Source organism: Chiloscyllium plagiosum, unplaced genomic scaffold, assembly GCF_037043375.1.
Source record: "Chiloscyllium plagiosum isolate Xiang-an unplaced genomic scaffold, Cpla_swu_hap1 HiC_scaffold_26, whole genome shotgun sequence".
Taxonomy (NCBI): domain Eukaryota; kingdom Metazoa; phylum Chordata; class Chondrichthyes; order Orectolobiformes; family Hemiscylliidae; genus Chiloscyllium; species Chiloscyllium plagiosum.
Window position 1 is genome coordinate 9,474,654 of NW_028270164.1, and position 14,097 is coordinate 9,488,750.

At 41.7% G+C, this 14,097-nt stretch overlaps 1 protein-coding gene across 1 annotated transcript; it reads left to right on the forward strand.

Annotated features, from left to right (window-relative positions):
• The first annotated feature begins 1,144 nt into the window (after positions 1-1,144).
• tmem81 (transmembrane protein 81) lies at positions 1,145-4,173 on the forward strand. Its single transcript, XM_043716226.2, has 2 exons — positions 1,145-1,603; positions 3,810-4,173. Exons 1-2 carry the CDS (start codon positions 1,145-1,147, stop codon positions 4,143-4,145), a joined length of 795 nt encoding a protein of 264 aa, XP_043572161.2. The 3' UTR covers positions 4,146-4,173.
• The last annotated feature ends 9,924 nt before the right edge of the window (positions 4,174-14,097 follow it).

Genomic DNA, 14,097 nt, shown 5'->3' on the forward strand with positions numbered 1-14,097 from the left:
AGGAAGAGCAAGGCCATGGAGTAATTTGAAACCAAGCATGAGAATTTTAATATCGAGATGCTGCCAGACCAGAGGCTAGTGTTGGTCAGTGGGAGCAGGGGTGGTGGGAGAATAGAGCCAGGTTTGAGGTAAGGTATGAGAAGCAGAGGTGATCTCTACCATGTGATGTTAAGTAGTCGCATTTAGTGTGCTACACAATAGTTAAGCTGAGAAATTTGCTGCTTTATGAATATTTACATTGTCCAGGACCTTGACTGATTAAGCAACTTTAATGTATCCCTCAGGAAAGGCTTTGTGCAACCTTTTGTTGTGGAAGTGAATTCATTAGTGCTTACGATTAGGAAGATGTATCATTGAGTGTTTATGATGTAATATCATGCAAAAACAAATTATAAGTTACTGAAAGCGCAGTCTGATACAGGTACAGTGAGTAAGGGCCCTTACACAGCTGGGAAACAACAGGGATAGTCGCTGAGTACTTACTCCCTTTACCAATTAGAAGAAATGTAAAACCAACAAAGGGGGGTGTGGTGTCAAAACAGAAGAGGTGAAAAGAGGGAGACAATATAGAATTAAGTAGGAGAACGAGGCAAATAAAATATAAGTTATACTTTGGAAAACTTCAATTAAATCCTGTGGGAATTAGACTCCCAAATTGTAATGGTTAATTCTCAGTGCCAGCATGGTTGTTTGGCAATAAGAAATTTATCTGATGATTAAAAGAATTTATAGATGTGATATACTCAAAATGTAACATTGCTGTGGGGAATTTAAACTGTGCCCCATGTTACAGAATGCACTGGTGAGGCAGTAGATGAGGTCCCACTTTTACAAAGGTTGGAGCTGTATAAACAGGATTACAAAGCTTGGATACCAACACTGAACTGTGCATCTACCCTCTCCTGAAGTTACTGTATGATTTCTACATGAGAAGATGATATGTGCCATCAATCTCACCCTTACTTTATCATTAAATTCTCACCCATTATTTTGCGCATCTAAAAGTGTACCAATGTTGTCATGGTGTGACCTGAGCTCCATTGTTTCCAGTGGTTGATGTAATAAAGACTTGTTAAAATTGGATCATCTGCAACCTTAATCCTCTCTCCTCCCTTCCTCTTGTTCTTCCCCACTCCCTCAGGAAATGCTGGTCCCTCATGCTGATATCTACCATGTCCTCTCTTTTACTTTCCTGATTCATCTGGCCACCTTCCAAGAGGATTTAAACACCTTACCACCAAATGCGGAGAATGTGACAATTACTGGGAACTTGCTGGTAAGTGTGAGCCCCTGCAGCAAAACCTGTGGGCTAGGTTGGAGGTCCGAGTATTACTGCAAGATGGACAAAAAGGGGCAGAAAAGTAACTGCACGTTAACAAACGCCTTGTGCCTGATCAATCAGGACTGTGGTCTGATAGCCAAGACCACCACCGTAGGTGCCACCTTGAGTATCAGCTGCCTGGATGCAACCATCAAAACTTTAGGATCATCAGATTTCATCTTCGTGTGGAAGATTGCGAGGGGAATTGTGACAACAGATCAATATTTATTCAAACTCTTTCCAATCAGGGATACACAAACACCCTGGATGATTATTGTAAAAGTGAGTATTAATTTGAAATTGCTGTGGAAACTCAGCAGATCTGGCAGCACTTGTGGAAAGAAACAGTTAACGTTTCGGTTCCTGTTCTGAAGAAAAGTCACTGGACTTGAAACGTTAAGTGTGTTTCTCTCTCCACAGATATTGCCAGACCTGCTGAATTTTTCCAGCAAAATGTTAATGTTTTGAGTCCAGTGACCCTTCCTCAGAACCCTTCTGAAGAGTCACTGGAATCAAAACATGAACTCTGTTTTTCTCTCTCCACAGATGCTACCACACCTCCTGAGTTTCTCCAGGTATTTTTTTTGTTTCAGATTTCCAGCATCTCCAGTTCTTTTATTTGAGTATTAATTTGCTCTGTTGAGATTTGGATACGTGTACGATGGAATATACTGCATTTCCATCATCATCTGTAGGTCAATTTTGGATGAGCAATCAGTGTTGGCCTTATCAGCAGTGCCTAATGATCTAATGATCATGCAAAACAATCACTCAATCACTTCTTGTCTTAGCTTAAATTTAAAAAAAGAGTGCTGGAGAAACTGAGCAGGTCTGGCAACATCTCCGGACAAAGAAACAGTTAATATTTCGATATGTTCTAATTTGATTCTTCTTCAGAATTATCCTATGTTGGTTTGAGCAATAGAGTCATACAACATGGAAACAGACCCTTCAGTCCAACCAGTCCATGTCGGCCATATTCCCAAACTGAACTAATCCCACCTGCCTGCTCCTGGCCTATATTCCTCCAAACATTTCCTATTCATGAACTGATCCAGATGTCTTTAACATGTAACTGTACCTGCATTTCTGGATGTTCATTCCCCACACACACACACACCAGGCTCTGTGTAGCAAAGGCATCCCTCCGTCCTGTTTTGTGCTTGCACAGACCAATTTCAACACAACCTCCCCTAAGTCATCAGCTCACAGCATTTGATGAGATGGGTGAAGAGAGAAAATGAGAAGGCAGCTGTGTTGACTCAGCATCTCCCAAATTTCCCATGTTTCAGGCAAAGTGGTTATGTTGGACTCATTTCAGACACATAATAAAAAGACTTGTTCTTGGCTGAAACCTGTTACAGAGACAGAAGCCTCGTGTGAAGAGTAATTAGTGAGCAGAAATATTTTTATATTCCTGTGAGTTTGCAGTAGTAAGGAGGGTTGCCTCTCAAAGGGGGTTTTTGAGTCACCCATTTAAAGCCAGAATGTGATTTAACTTGCTGGATTTTGACTGGACAGAATATTTTATTGAGCAGCAGAGGTTCCTCAAATCCTATCCTGAGACCAAAAATGTAACTTCTAAAAATTATCTCCGGATTGAACCTAGACCCCAGAACTTCTAGGAAGTTAGCAGCAAGCATTCCTTGGACAAAAACAGAAATTGCTGGAGAAACTTAGCAGGTTTGGCAGCATCTGTGGAGAGAAACAGTTAACGTTTCGGTTCCTGTTCTGAAAAAAGACACTGGACTTGAAACATTGTGTGTTTCTCTCTCAACAGATATTGCCAGACCTGCTGAATTTCTCCAGCAATTTCTGTTCTTTTTTTCAGATCTTTGATTCAACTGTCCCTTGGATTTGACTTCATAATCAGCAAAACTAATCTTAAAGCTCAAGCCACAATTTCCTCAATCCTGATTTCCACATTTTCATAGAATCCCTACAGTGTGGAAGCAGATATCAAGTCCACACTAACCCCCGAAGAGCATTCCATGCAGACCCACCCTAACTCTGTAACCCTATAGCCTGCAAATTATTGTGCATTATGCTCAATTTAGCATGACCATTCTACGTAGCCTGCACATCTTTGGACTGGGGGATAAAGGGCTTATGCCCGAAACGTCGATTCTCCTGTTCCCTGGATGCTGCCTGACCTGCGATTTTCCAGCAACACATTTTCAGCTCTGATCTCCAGCATCTGCAGTCCTCACTTTCTCCACCGGGAGGGGATCCATGCAGACACTGGGAGAATGTGCAAACTCCATTCAGACAGTCGTCCAAGGGTGGAATCAAACTTGGGTCTCTGGTGCTGTGAAGCAGCAGTGCTAACCACTGAGCTACCATGTCATTTTTCCATTTTTTTTGTTTTAGTACAAGATAGCAAACTGTTGTTTTTTAAAAGTTATTTCTATATTTGGAATAAACTTTGTTAAAGCTATTATTAACAGCATGGGCACTTACTCGCTTCTCTCCCCTTCTGCCAATAAAGGCTGTGGAGGAGAAGCATGCTGGGACGTATATGTGCCAAGTGCAGAACTCAAAGACAATGCAAATTGTCAAGCGTGTGCTCATTGGAGTGAGGGTCATCCCGGAAAAATTGGTGCAACTGAATTATTATGAAGTGCTGTCACCTGAGCAAAAGGAGGAATTGGAAATCCTGCAAGGAAATCTGGTGAAGAAGAAGTCAAAATCATTTTTTGCGAAAGTAAAAGCTTTATTTAAAAGTGCGAACACGGCTGTGCGTGTCATTGCCATCGGTTTGGCAATCGGCGGGGCCTGTGCTTTTGTTCTTGGAGCCATATTTTTGTGTATGACAAATTACTGAATGTGCAGTGAATAAATTAGATTTTCTATTGATACCAGTTTAGCCACATCTGTAGCAGGCGGGTGCACAGTGGGGTAATGAGGAGTGGTTCTGCTCCTTTCCAGAGTTGAAACAATTTAAAAACAGTTTATTTTTAAGCCTAGTCTCCGATGACAGTGAAATTCTCAATAGGACATCTCGGTGCCATGTTGCTCACTTTAATTGATGCACATGGGAGCAACGTTCAAAGAACAATGTGTATTTTTCCAGACCTGCCCAGTATTGTATCTCCTGTCAATACCACTGGAAGGGAGGCAATAGCCTTGCGGTATTATTGCTAGACTGTTAACCAAGAGACCCAGATAATGTTCTGGAGACCTGAGTTTAAATCCATCGTTGGATGTCAGTGGAATTTGAATTAAATGCATATCTGAATTAAGAGTCTAATGATGATGAATCCATTGCCGACCATCGGCAAAACCTGTCTGGTTCACCAATGTCCTTTTAGGGAAGGAAATCTGCCATCCTTACCTGTTCTGGCCTACATGTGACTCCTACCCAGCAATATGGTTGACTCTTAATTATTGTCTGGATAATTAGGGATGGGCAATAAATGCTGCCTAGCCAGTAACACCCCCTTCTCCCATGAATGCAGAAAACACATTTTGTTCTTTAGATTAACTAATGACTTGACTCATTCTGTCTGTTGGTTATTGTTCATGTAAAATGGCTGCTGCATTTGCTGACACGACAACTGCATTGCAAACATATCAGAACTAGGAGCAGGAGAAGGCCACCGTTTAATACAATCATGGCTGATCTCATCTGGGCCTTGACTTTGCTTTCCTGCCTGCTTTCCATAATCCTTCGACCCATTACTAATTAAAAATCTGTCTATCTCCTCCTTAAATTTACTCAATGTCCCAGCATCCACAGCACTCTGGGTTAGTGAATTCCACAGATTGGCAATGCCTTAAGAAGGAAGTCCTCCATATCTCTGCTTTAAATCTGCCAGCCCTTAACCTAAGACTTCTCATTCTACATTGCTCTACAAAAGGAAATAACTGTATGTCTACTATTATTGTATGAGTTTATCTTTATTGTAAAATGCCATATAGGTACAACTTTTTTCTATACTCCATACTCCACAACCACCTGATGAAGGAGCAGCAACTAAACCTGTTGGACTATAACCTGGTGTTGTGTGATTTTTAACTTTGTGCACCCAGTCCAACACCGGCACCTCCAAATCATAACTTTTTTTTAACTAGTTAGCTTTTCTATCTTGAAACTCTTTGACCATATCTTATCAGATATATACAGTGAGATTGATTTCAAGTGAATGGATGGTGTGGAGAATGTCCATTGGGTTGTGGTATGCTCTTCTTGAACCTCCTGAGGAATGGATTGAATACCTTTGTGAAATTTCTGAATGGGTACATGTCCACGAGTACTGTGCTGGTCTTATCACTGGCAGTCAATTAGCAGCAGTACATAGCAGGACCTTGCAGAGAGCGTGGGAGTTAGGAAAAGTTACACTGCTGAAGATGATAAGGAGCATGAATTTATCATGTTCCTTCTGTAGAGTAATGGGATTAACATCAGAGGCATACATGATGGTGGTGTAATAATGATATTGGAGTCATCCAACTAAGTAAGGGGAGCTGGATGAGAACAGAAGCTCTGACCTTCTGTGACAATAATGTATGTATTGATCAAGCTGTAAAGAAAGAGTTCTTACTGAATGTGTCATAGTCTTGAACAGAATACATTTAGGAAATTAAACAATGCTGCACTCCAAACATGGGACATGCTGAGCACTTCACAGAGAGCAGCTTCCAACGTGTATTCACTGCCACACTGTTGGCAACTAGTGAGCAGGAGTATATAAAATAGCGTTTTGCGACATTCTAATGTAAATCGTTAAGATTATGATTGGCTTGATAGGATAAAAATGAAGAAGGTCAAAGCAAGCTTAAATATAATGTAGTTACAGGTAGTTCTTGTATAAAGTTTGTTTCGGCAGTGCGATTTGGCTATAACATCGCTGAAGACTTGGGGAATGGTATTTTCAAGAATGCTTACCTCTATTTGCAATAGCGCGATTCCAGCAGCAATCATTTTGCACGCTTTGTTCTTCAAATGTGCCAATGTGAACACTGAAGTCTCCATGTTATTCTGCATGTTTCAATGTCAGGTGCTGTCGGAGCATGTGAGAGGTACAGTACTATACATTGAGCAACTTCATCTCAAAAATTAAACTAATGAATGTTTATTGCTCTCCCTCTGAGAGAAGATTCTTGTATAAGCCCTGAATATTTCCTGCAAGACTGCATTACTCATATACATACCATTTGCCATTCTAATTTGTTCTTGTACCTGCATATCACACAATCTAAGCCAACCCCCAAGAAAGTCAGAAGACAATCAACCACTGCCATTCATTTCTGTAACCACAACTGCACCTGGAAGGTGGTGATGATGACCATCTGTCCCTGCATTAACAGTACTTTTTCAATGTAATGTGTTAAATTTACTTTGGTTTCATTAAGAAATATGATTTAAATATCCATTCAGGCTATGTTAGGCTTTTGGTTGATTTTTGAGCGATCGTGTGAGTGATTTTTTTTTTTGCTGTTTTGTCCCTAGCCCACTTTTCCCATATGCCCCATTACTTTGATGAAGCAATTTTCTATTAAGTGAGGTTTTGCTGGAGCACAACGCCAGCATTGTAGGAGAACTATCTGTACAAATAAATCCAATGTGTTCTTCAGGAAAACCTATTTCACCAGTAAAGTGGCCCAACTCTGAAACACACAATTACAATACGATGAATAACCAAGATACCTTTCTTGTTAAGCCATCCTTCAGGATTGAGGGTGGTGTATTTCCACTTTGGATTCTGCCATTGCAGTTAAATCCACTGTGTAACCTGCAGCTTCAGCCACGTGGAGGCCAGATGCTGTTTGTGGTCTCGGGTACCTGAGGTGTCGGAGATTCCTCCTCATTCTCGGCTTCGTCCCCGCATGTCCCTGCTGGAATCTCGCTATGAGTCCTGTGCCTTCCTGAAACAAACCTCCGCCATTCCTGGTTGGTCACAAGCCAAGGGTCTCCCACAAGTCCACGGAAGCTGTTTGACCTCTTCGGGGAGGCTTTGAGGACATTGTTAAAGTGCGTGGATCTGTCCTGCAGTGCCTGAGTCCCAGGTCTGGCAAATGTATTTTAGGGGAAAGCTTGATAAGTGCATGTGAAGAAGGAAACCACTAAAGCACGTGATGATTGTATGAACTGAAGAAGCTGGGAGAAGGTTCAGCTGCAGCATTCAGCCTGGTGTGGACCAGTGACCAAGTGATTCTGTGCTGCAAATCCTATATTGTCTTCTCATAGCTTAAGAATTTTGCATCTCTATGCTGCATTCCATCACTTTGGACTCTCCAAAAGCACTTAACAGTCAATGAAACATTACCAAAAGGGTTGTCACTGTTGTAAAATAAGGTCTCTGGCAGCTATTTTGCATGCAGTAACCTCCCACAAAGCAATATGGTAAAGATCCAGTGATCCACTATTTGATGGACAAATATTAACTAAGATCCTCACTCTTGCTCTTCTCTAAAATTGTGTCACTGTAGTGATTATAATGATGTCAGCCAGCTGGACCGCATAGAATATGAGTTCCCTGATTGGCGCTGTCAATCTGGTTCAATCAGGGAGCCCTGGCTGACATAAAAAGGGTACGCGTATTGACATTCCAGTGTCAGACTCTGTATCAGTCAGTACTAAAGACAAAAACTCTTTCATGTGTCAAAGGTTAGCTTCATAGAATCCCCACAGTGTGGAAGCAGGCCATTCTGCCAACACTGACCCTCTAGAGAGCGTCCCACCCAATCCCACCTTTATCCCTGTATTTTCCAAGGCTAACCCACCTAGCCTGCACATCCATGGACAGCCAATCCACCTAACCTGTACACCTTTGGACTGTGGAAGGAAACTGGAGCACCCAGAGGAAACCCACACAGACACAGAGAGAACATGTAAACTCCACACAGACTGTCACCTGAGGCTGGAATCAAACCTGCATTCCTGGCGCTGTGAGGCAGTAGTGCTAACCACTGAGCTACCACTTGCTAACAGGATACCGACCTCTGGGGAGTTATTTTAGTCCATACACTCACTTGAAAGCACAAACTGACCTTGGTTTAACATGCAAATGTTGGAATTTCCAGCAATCCTTTGTTATCATGCCGGAGTTGATTAAGGGACACATTCAGGAGAGCTTTGGAGAGGGTTAGAAATCAGCACAGAGCAGAGATTATCATTAAACAACTGTCCTCTTCCTAACCTGGGAGCAGCAGGAGTGAATCATGACTGCTCAGAAAGAGACCACATTGTGTTTTCTATATCTAGTAGTCCTCACACGGTGAGCATCACCATTCCTCATCTACTGCTCATATTAAGTTGTTCAAAAGCAATAGTGTCATTTTATTGGGAGAGGAATTGAAGAATGATTCAATGATTGTTATGTTTCCTGAATTCTCTTAACTATATTTTCCATATACTTTTGTATTATTCTGGGATAGAAATTGCACCTATAACTATTGAACGACTTTGGCAATGATAGAAAAACACAGTGTTTTGTCAGGAAATCAAATTTTTATGAGTGAAGAAAGACAAATTTTCATTTTCAATCAATGATAATGTGACTGTTTTCTCTAAGTGCCATTGTTGATGAAGAGGATAAATAAACACTATCTCATTTTTGAACTGCACACAACATGATGGAAAATTTCACTGCAAGTGCTTCCACCTCCCCAATCCTGACCCCCACCCACTTCCTCACCCACTACCAGCCTCCAGGCCAACACCCTGTTCTCCCCCATCCCAGCCCAACCCCTATTTCCTGGAATTTGGTGGAGACACAACTTGAAGCTAATGAGATTTTAGAACCAGTTTATACATAATCCCCGACATAAGAGTTGCTTCAATGAAGTTCTCATTGGTTGTCACAAAATTTGCTTTGGTGCAGATGGAGACCATTCAGCCCATCATGTCTGAGTTAGCAAAATGACTACATTCCTTTCTACCTTTCCCTGTAATCTTGTAAATTGTTTCTATTTAAATAAAATCTAACACCCAATCGAATGCCTCCTGTGAACCTATCCCCACCAGTGTATTCCAGGTGCTGTACAATGCAGACTAGGGAAAAAAAATCCTTCAGGCAAAATTGTGAAACTAGAACAACTCCATGTTTATGTAGCACTTTTAACACAGTAAACATCTCAAAGTGCTTCACAGGAGTGCTATGAAATAGATATTGATACTTAGATTTTAGATTTAGATTTAGGTGCTTATTGTCATGCATTCTCAAGTACAAAAGTACAGGGATACAGTGAAAAGTGTACAATGTCGCTACACAAAGCACCATCTTAGGTACAAATACCTCGGTACAGAATTAAAAGAGCAAGATAGAAAGAAAGAACAGTTAAAAATTAAACAATACAGTAATTCTTAGTATTAAGTAGAAAAATACAGAAATAAAGCTGAAAGTCAAACATTACAGTCTTCCCCTGCCTCTGCAAGAGGTGTAAGATCTGCGCCCACATCTCGCCCCTCACCTCCATTCAAGGCCCCAGAGGATCCTTCCACATCCGGCAGAGATTTTCCTGCACATCCAAACACCTCAACTACTGTGTCTGTTGCTCTCAACGTGGTCCCTTCTACAGTGGGGAAACAGGACACCAACTTGCGGAACATTTCAGAGAACAACCCTGGGACACACGCACCAAACAACCTCACTGCCCTGTGGCTGACCACTTCAACTCCCCCTCCCACTCCAAAAGGACATGCAAGTCTGGGCCTCCCTAGCCACCTTGGGACCCCCCAACCACATGGCATCAACATCGATTTCACCAGTTTCCTCATCTCTCCTCCCCCCACCGTATCCCAGATCCAACCTTCCAACTCAGCACTGCCCTCTTGAGCTGTCCAACTTCCTTCCCACATATCTGCACCACCCTCTGCTCCGACCTATCATCATCACCTCCCCACCTTCCTTGACCTATGGCCTTGCAGACTACCTTGCCCCCAGCCCCACACCACTCCTATTTATCTCTCAGCCCACCTACCCACATTCCTGATGAAGGGCTTATTCTCCCGCTCCTCAGATGCTGCCTGACTCGCTGTGCTTTTCCAGTGCCACATTTTTTGAGTCTTTCAAAAGCGCTTAGCCACACTGGGCCGCACTTTCTATAGGGGCTTGATCTCCTCCCTTTTGCTATGCTTTCCCCACACGGTCCATTCCAGGAGTCTCCACACTGGGTCTACCACTCTGCTGCTGAAGCAACCATTACTGCTGCTAAGCGCTTAGGTGATGTGAAGGCAGCTGGACAGAAGCTTGGGATAACAGACAGGTACTAAGGAGCTTCTTATAGAAAGAGAAGTTTGAGAGCATCTTAACGGAGTGCTGAAGAGGACTATGGAGAAAATTCCAGAGCTAGGTGTCAAGCAACTGGAGGTATGGTCAATTCTGGTGGGTGAAGAAAATTGCTCAGAAGGCTAGAACCCTGAGATTTCAGAGGTTTGTGAATCTGGAGGAAGCTATACATATGAGGTGTGACAATGCTGCCCCTTTAACAAAGGTTATTTTGTCCTTGGGATTTTTCAAGAGAGGTCATAAAGGCAGAGGTGCTGAAATGTCTGGGCAGGAGCCTAGTTTAACAATGGCAGAGGAGTGGCCAGTTCCCCCAGTTCAGGGTTTTTCTAGTTTCCTTTTAGTTGTAACAGTGAGAAGCCGCTGCAATCCAGAGAAAGGTTCCAAGCTTCAGCAGATGATTCTTGACTGGCTTCTTTCTCTGAAATCTCTCCTTACTGTAAGAACCTGAGTTTGAATATACCTTTTGCCAAGGTGTGTGTTTATGGGATGTTGTAGGAATTGGAGCAGCTCCTTAGTTAATTTGTGGTATTGAGTTGGTTGAGTTTTCAAATAGTTAAGTTATTCTAAATTCTGGTTTCCTTTGTTTGTGTTCCAGCTGTCGTGTTTAAATAAATTCTATTTTGCTTACTGGCTGCATCACACCTGGAATATCCACTACACATCTGCTTTCAAAATAAGAAAAAGTTAGGGTCTAGGCTACCTTCTTGGAATATTTTGAAGGAGTCCGGCCTAATCCATAACAGAGGACGGGCAAGACCATGGAGGGATTTGAAAATGAGGATGAGAGAATGTTAAGATCGAGATGCTGCTCCTCAGATATTAACAGGGGAAGATTGGATCAGTCCCTGTAGCTCAGAAACTCAAAAGGAGAAACAGCCCTAAAGGGCAACTTTACTATGCCATTGTTGGATTTGAAGTTGGCAGAATTCACTGTAGTAATCTATACCTGAGTTTTCAGGAAGCGTTTGGTGATGTTGACTGTGAGAAGTAGTTCTAATTGAACTGAAATACAGCATCTAAGAATAAATATAGTTTTAAAACAATCATGCTGCAATCTGCATAACTCATCACTATTGGCTGATTCAAATCTGTTGACTGGCATAGGGATCAGCATTTTGGGTTACCATACAGGAACCACTGAATTCCTACAGTATCCTGTAACCCTGCATTCACTCTGGCCAATCCACCTAACCTGCGCATCCCTGCACACTACGGGGCAATTTAGCACGGCCAATCCAACCAACCTGCACTTCCCTGGACACGATGGGATAGTTTAGCGCAGCTAATCCACCAGAACACAGAGTAATGCTTTGGATTCCTAAGTGGTGATTCAACTCTGCAGAATTATGGTAGGTTGGCGGAAGGGGAGTTGCTATGTCTATATGTGAGGTGTTGGAATTCTTATACCGTAAGCTTGAAGAAATTAGAACTCTACCTGTTTAATTCTTGTCGTTCAGAAAATAGACCAATTCAGACTACTCCAGCCTGCGTCTGGTTGTGTTACACATAACTTGCATCACAGATGGAGCTGTGAGATGTGCCCTACCGAATACTTACAGAAGGTGCAATAAGTCTAGTGTGCAACAACATTTGCAACAAAGTATGACAGAAGTTGTGCCAGGAATATTTCAGTTATAACTAGTTACAAGGCCAACATGGGCATTTGTCTGCTCAGTCATGTTCTAGATAGTTGACCAATGTGACTTAATGTGGCAGAGATTGGTAAGATAAGCTAATGTATTGTTTGAAAATGAATAACCATTTGGATTAAATCTTGTGGGATAGGATCAGCTTGCTATGTAGCCCATAAGTTAAAGATTTTTCTCTGTCCTTCACCCTGAATTCTGAAGTTGAATTTGAGAAGGTGGTAATGGAACATGACAATGAGCTTAAGAAGGTAACTTCTTAACAGGAGATATAGAATGGAGAACAACACTGGAGGAACCCAGGGGGAAATCAGGTAATCTCGAGTCAAATCAGGTCCAGAAAGAGAAATAAAAAGACAGAAAGAAAGATTGGATTAAAACAGAGAGAAAAGTTCTTACATCTTCTGAAAATGGTCATAATTTAACCCCAAAACCTGGATCTTCATCTTGTCACAAAGCTAGTCCCTTTTTTTCCCCCTAAAAGCTGTTCCTTGGTTCAAGGAGACTCTGACCTTGATATTTTTTCAGAGGGGTAATAAACTGGGCCGAGGTTCAATCAGTCTGGTTTAGTACAGAGATGAAAAGGATTTTGAGAAACCTTTTGTTTATATGTATACAGGTGAGACTTCAGACCAAAGTGGCCATGTTTTAGAAGTGACCTGTATGATGAAAGGAAAGTGGCCAGCTCTCTAGCTGAGCAGTTTTAGTTGAGTCTTCAACAGGGAGCATGTGGAAACTCTCTCTCTCTTCTGCCCTTCAACTTCAACATGCAAGCATGTGCTTCAATTATACTGGGTTTTAAAGGGGGGTTGCTTATTGGGACTTTTGTGTAAAATCAGAACAGCATAATTAAGTCTAGTTGGATAGATTAAGTTCTGTAAGGGTCCTTTATTCTGTTCTTTGTGTTTCATTGTGTAATTTTGTGAATAAATTTTTGTCTGTTTTAAAATCTAGCAGTCAAGCTAATTAATTTAATCCGGGCAATTTTCACTATACACTTACCAAAACAAATTGCAAAGTTATGGACTGGGTTGCCTGCTTAAGAATGTTTTGAGCGGTCTGACTCAGTCCTTAACAATCTTGCGTACATCTGCTCTCCATATGGCTTCACCTAGACTGGTATATCAGATTTCAGCTCATGATATTTTTTATTCACAGGCTGTGGACATTATGGCTAGGCCTATCCATAATCGCCTCGAGGGCAGTTAAGAGTCACCCACATAACTGTGGGTCAGTGAGGTTGATAGATTTTCTTTCCTTAAGGGCATTAGTAAACCAGAATGGGTGTTACCCCCAACAGCTGACTGTGGTTACATGGTTGTCATTGGGAAAGATTTTTAATTCTGGGTATCGACTTCAGTTTTTCCACCAAATACCACAATGGAATTCAAACTCATATGCTCAGAACATTAGCCTGGTCACTAGGCCAGTGATACTTGCCCCATGCCACTCTCTCCCTCTCTGCAGTGCAACAGTAAATGTAACATCCTTGCCTCCATTTCTACACAGTTATTTGTGACCTCATTACACTTTATTTGACAGATAGCATTGACAGAAAGGAAAAGTATGTACAAAATTAACATTTGTAACCTTTTTGATTTTCAGCAAAGAACTTACTCTGCACAGAAATGAGATTAAAGGCCTTTGGGTTGGATTGGCAATGTCTTAACAATTATCTCTTCACTAAAAAAGGTACTTAGGCTCTCACTTACCAACTCTAAATTATTCTGGCAAATTTAGTGGGAAAGTTAACATGGAAATCCAGCAAGTTAAGAATAACAGAGACTTAAGGTAACATGCTGTTGGAGGGAAGCAAATTGCCAAGAATTTCTGGGAGCTCAGAATTCTCCAATGTAGCCTTTAGTTCCTTCAATTTGTTGACCACTGTATGCATTAA

Bases quoted from the DNA above. Each gene is read 5' to 3' on its own strand.
- tmem81 (XM_043716226.2), top strand. From the start codon at position 1,145: ATGCTGGTCCCTCATGCTGATATCTACCATGTCCTCTCTTTTACTTTC. The intron at 1,604-3,809 runs GTGAGTATTAAT...CTGCCAATAAAG, and splicing joins CCTGGATGATTATTGTAAAA to GCTGTGGAGGAGAAGCATGC.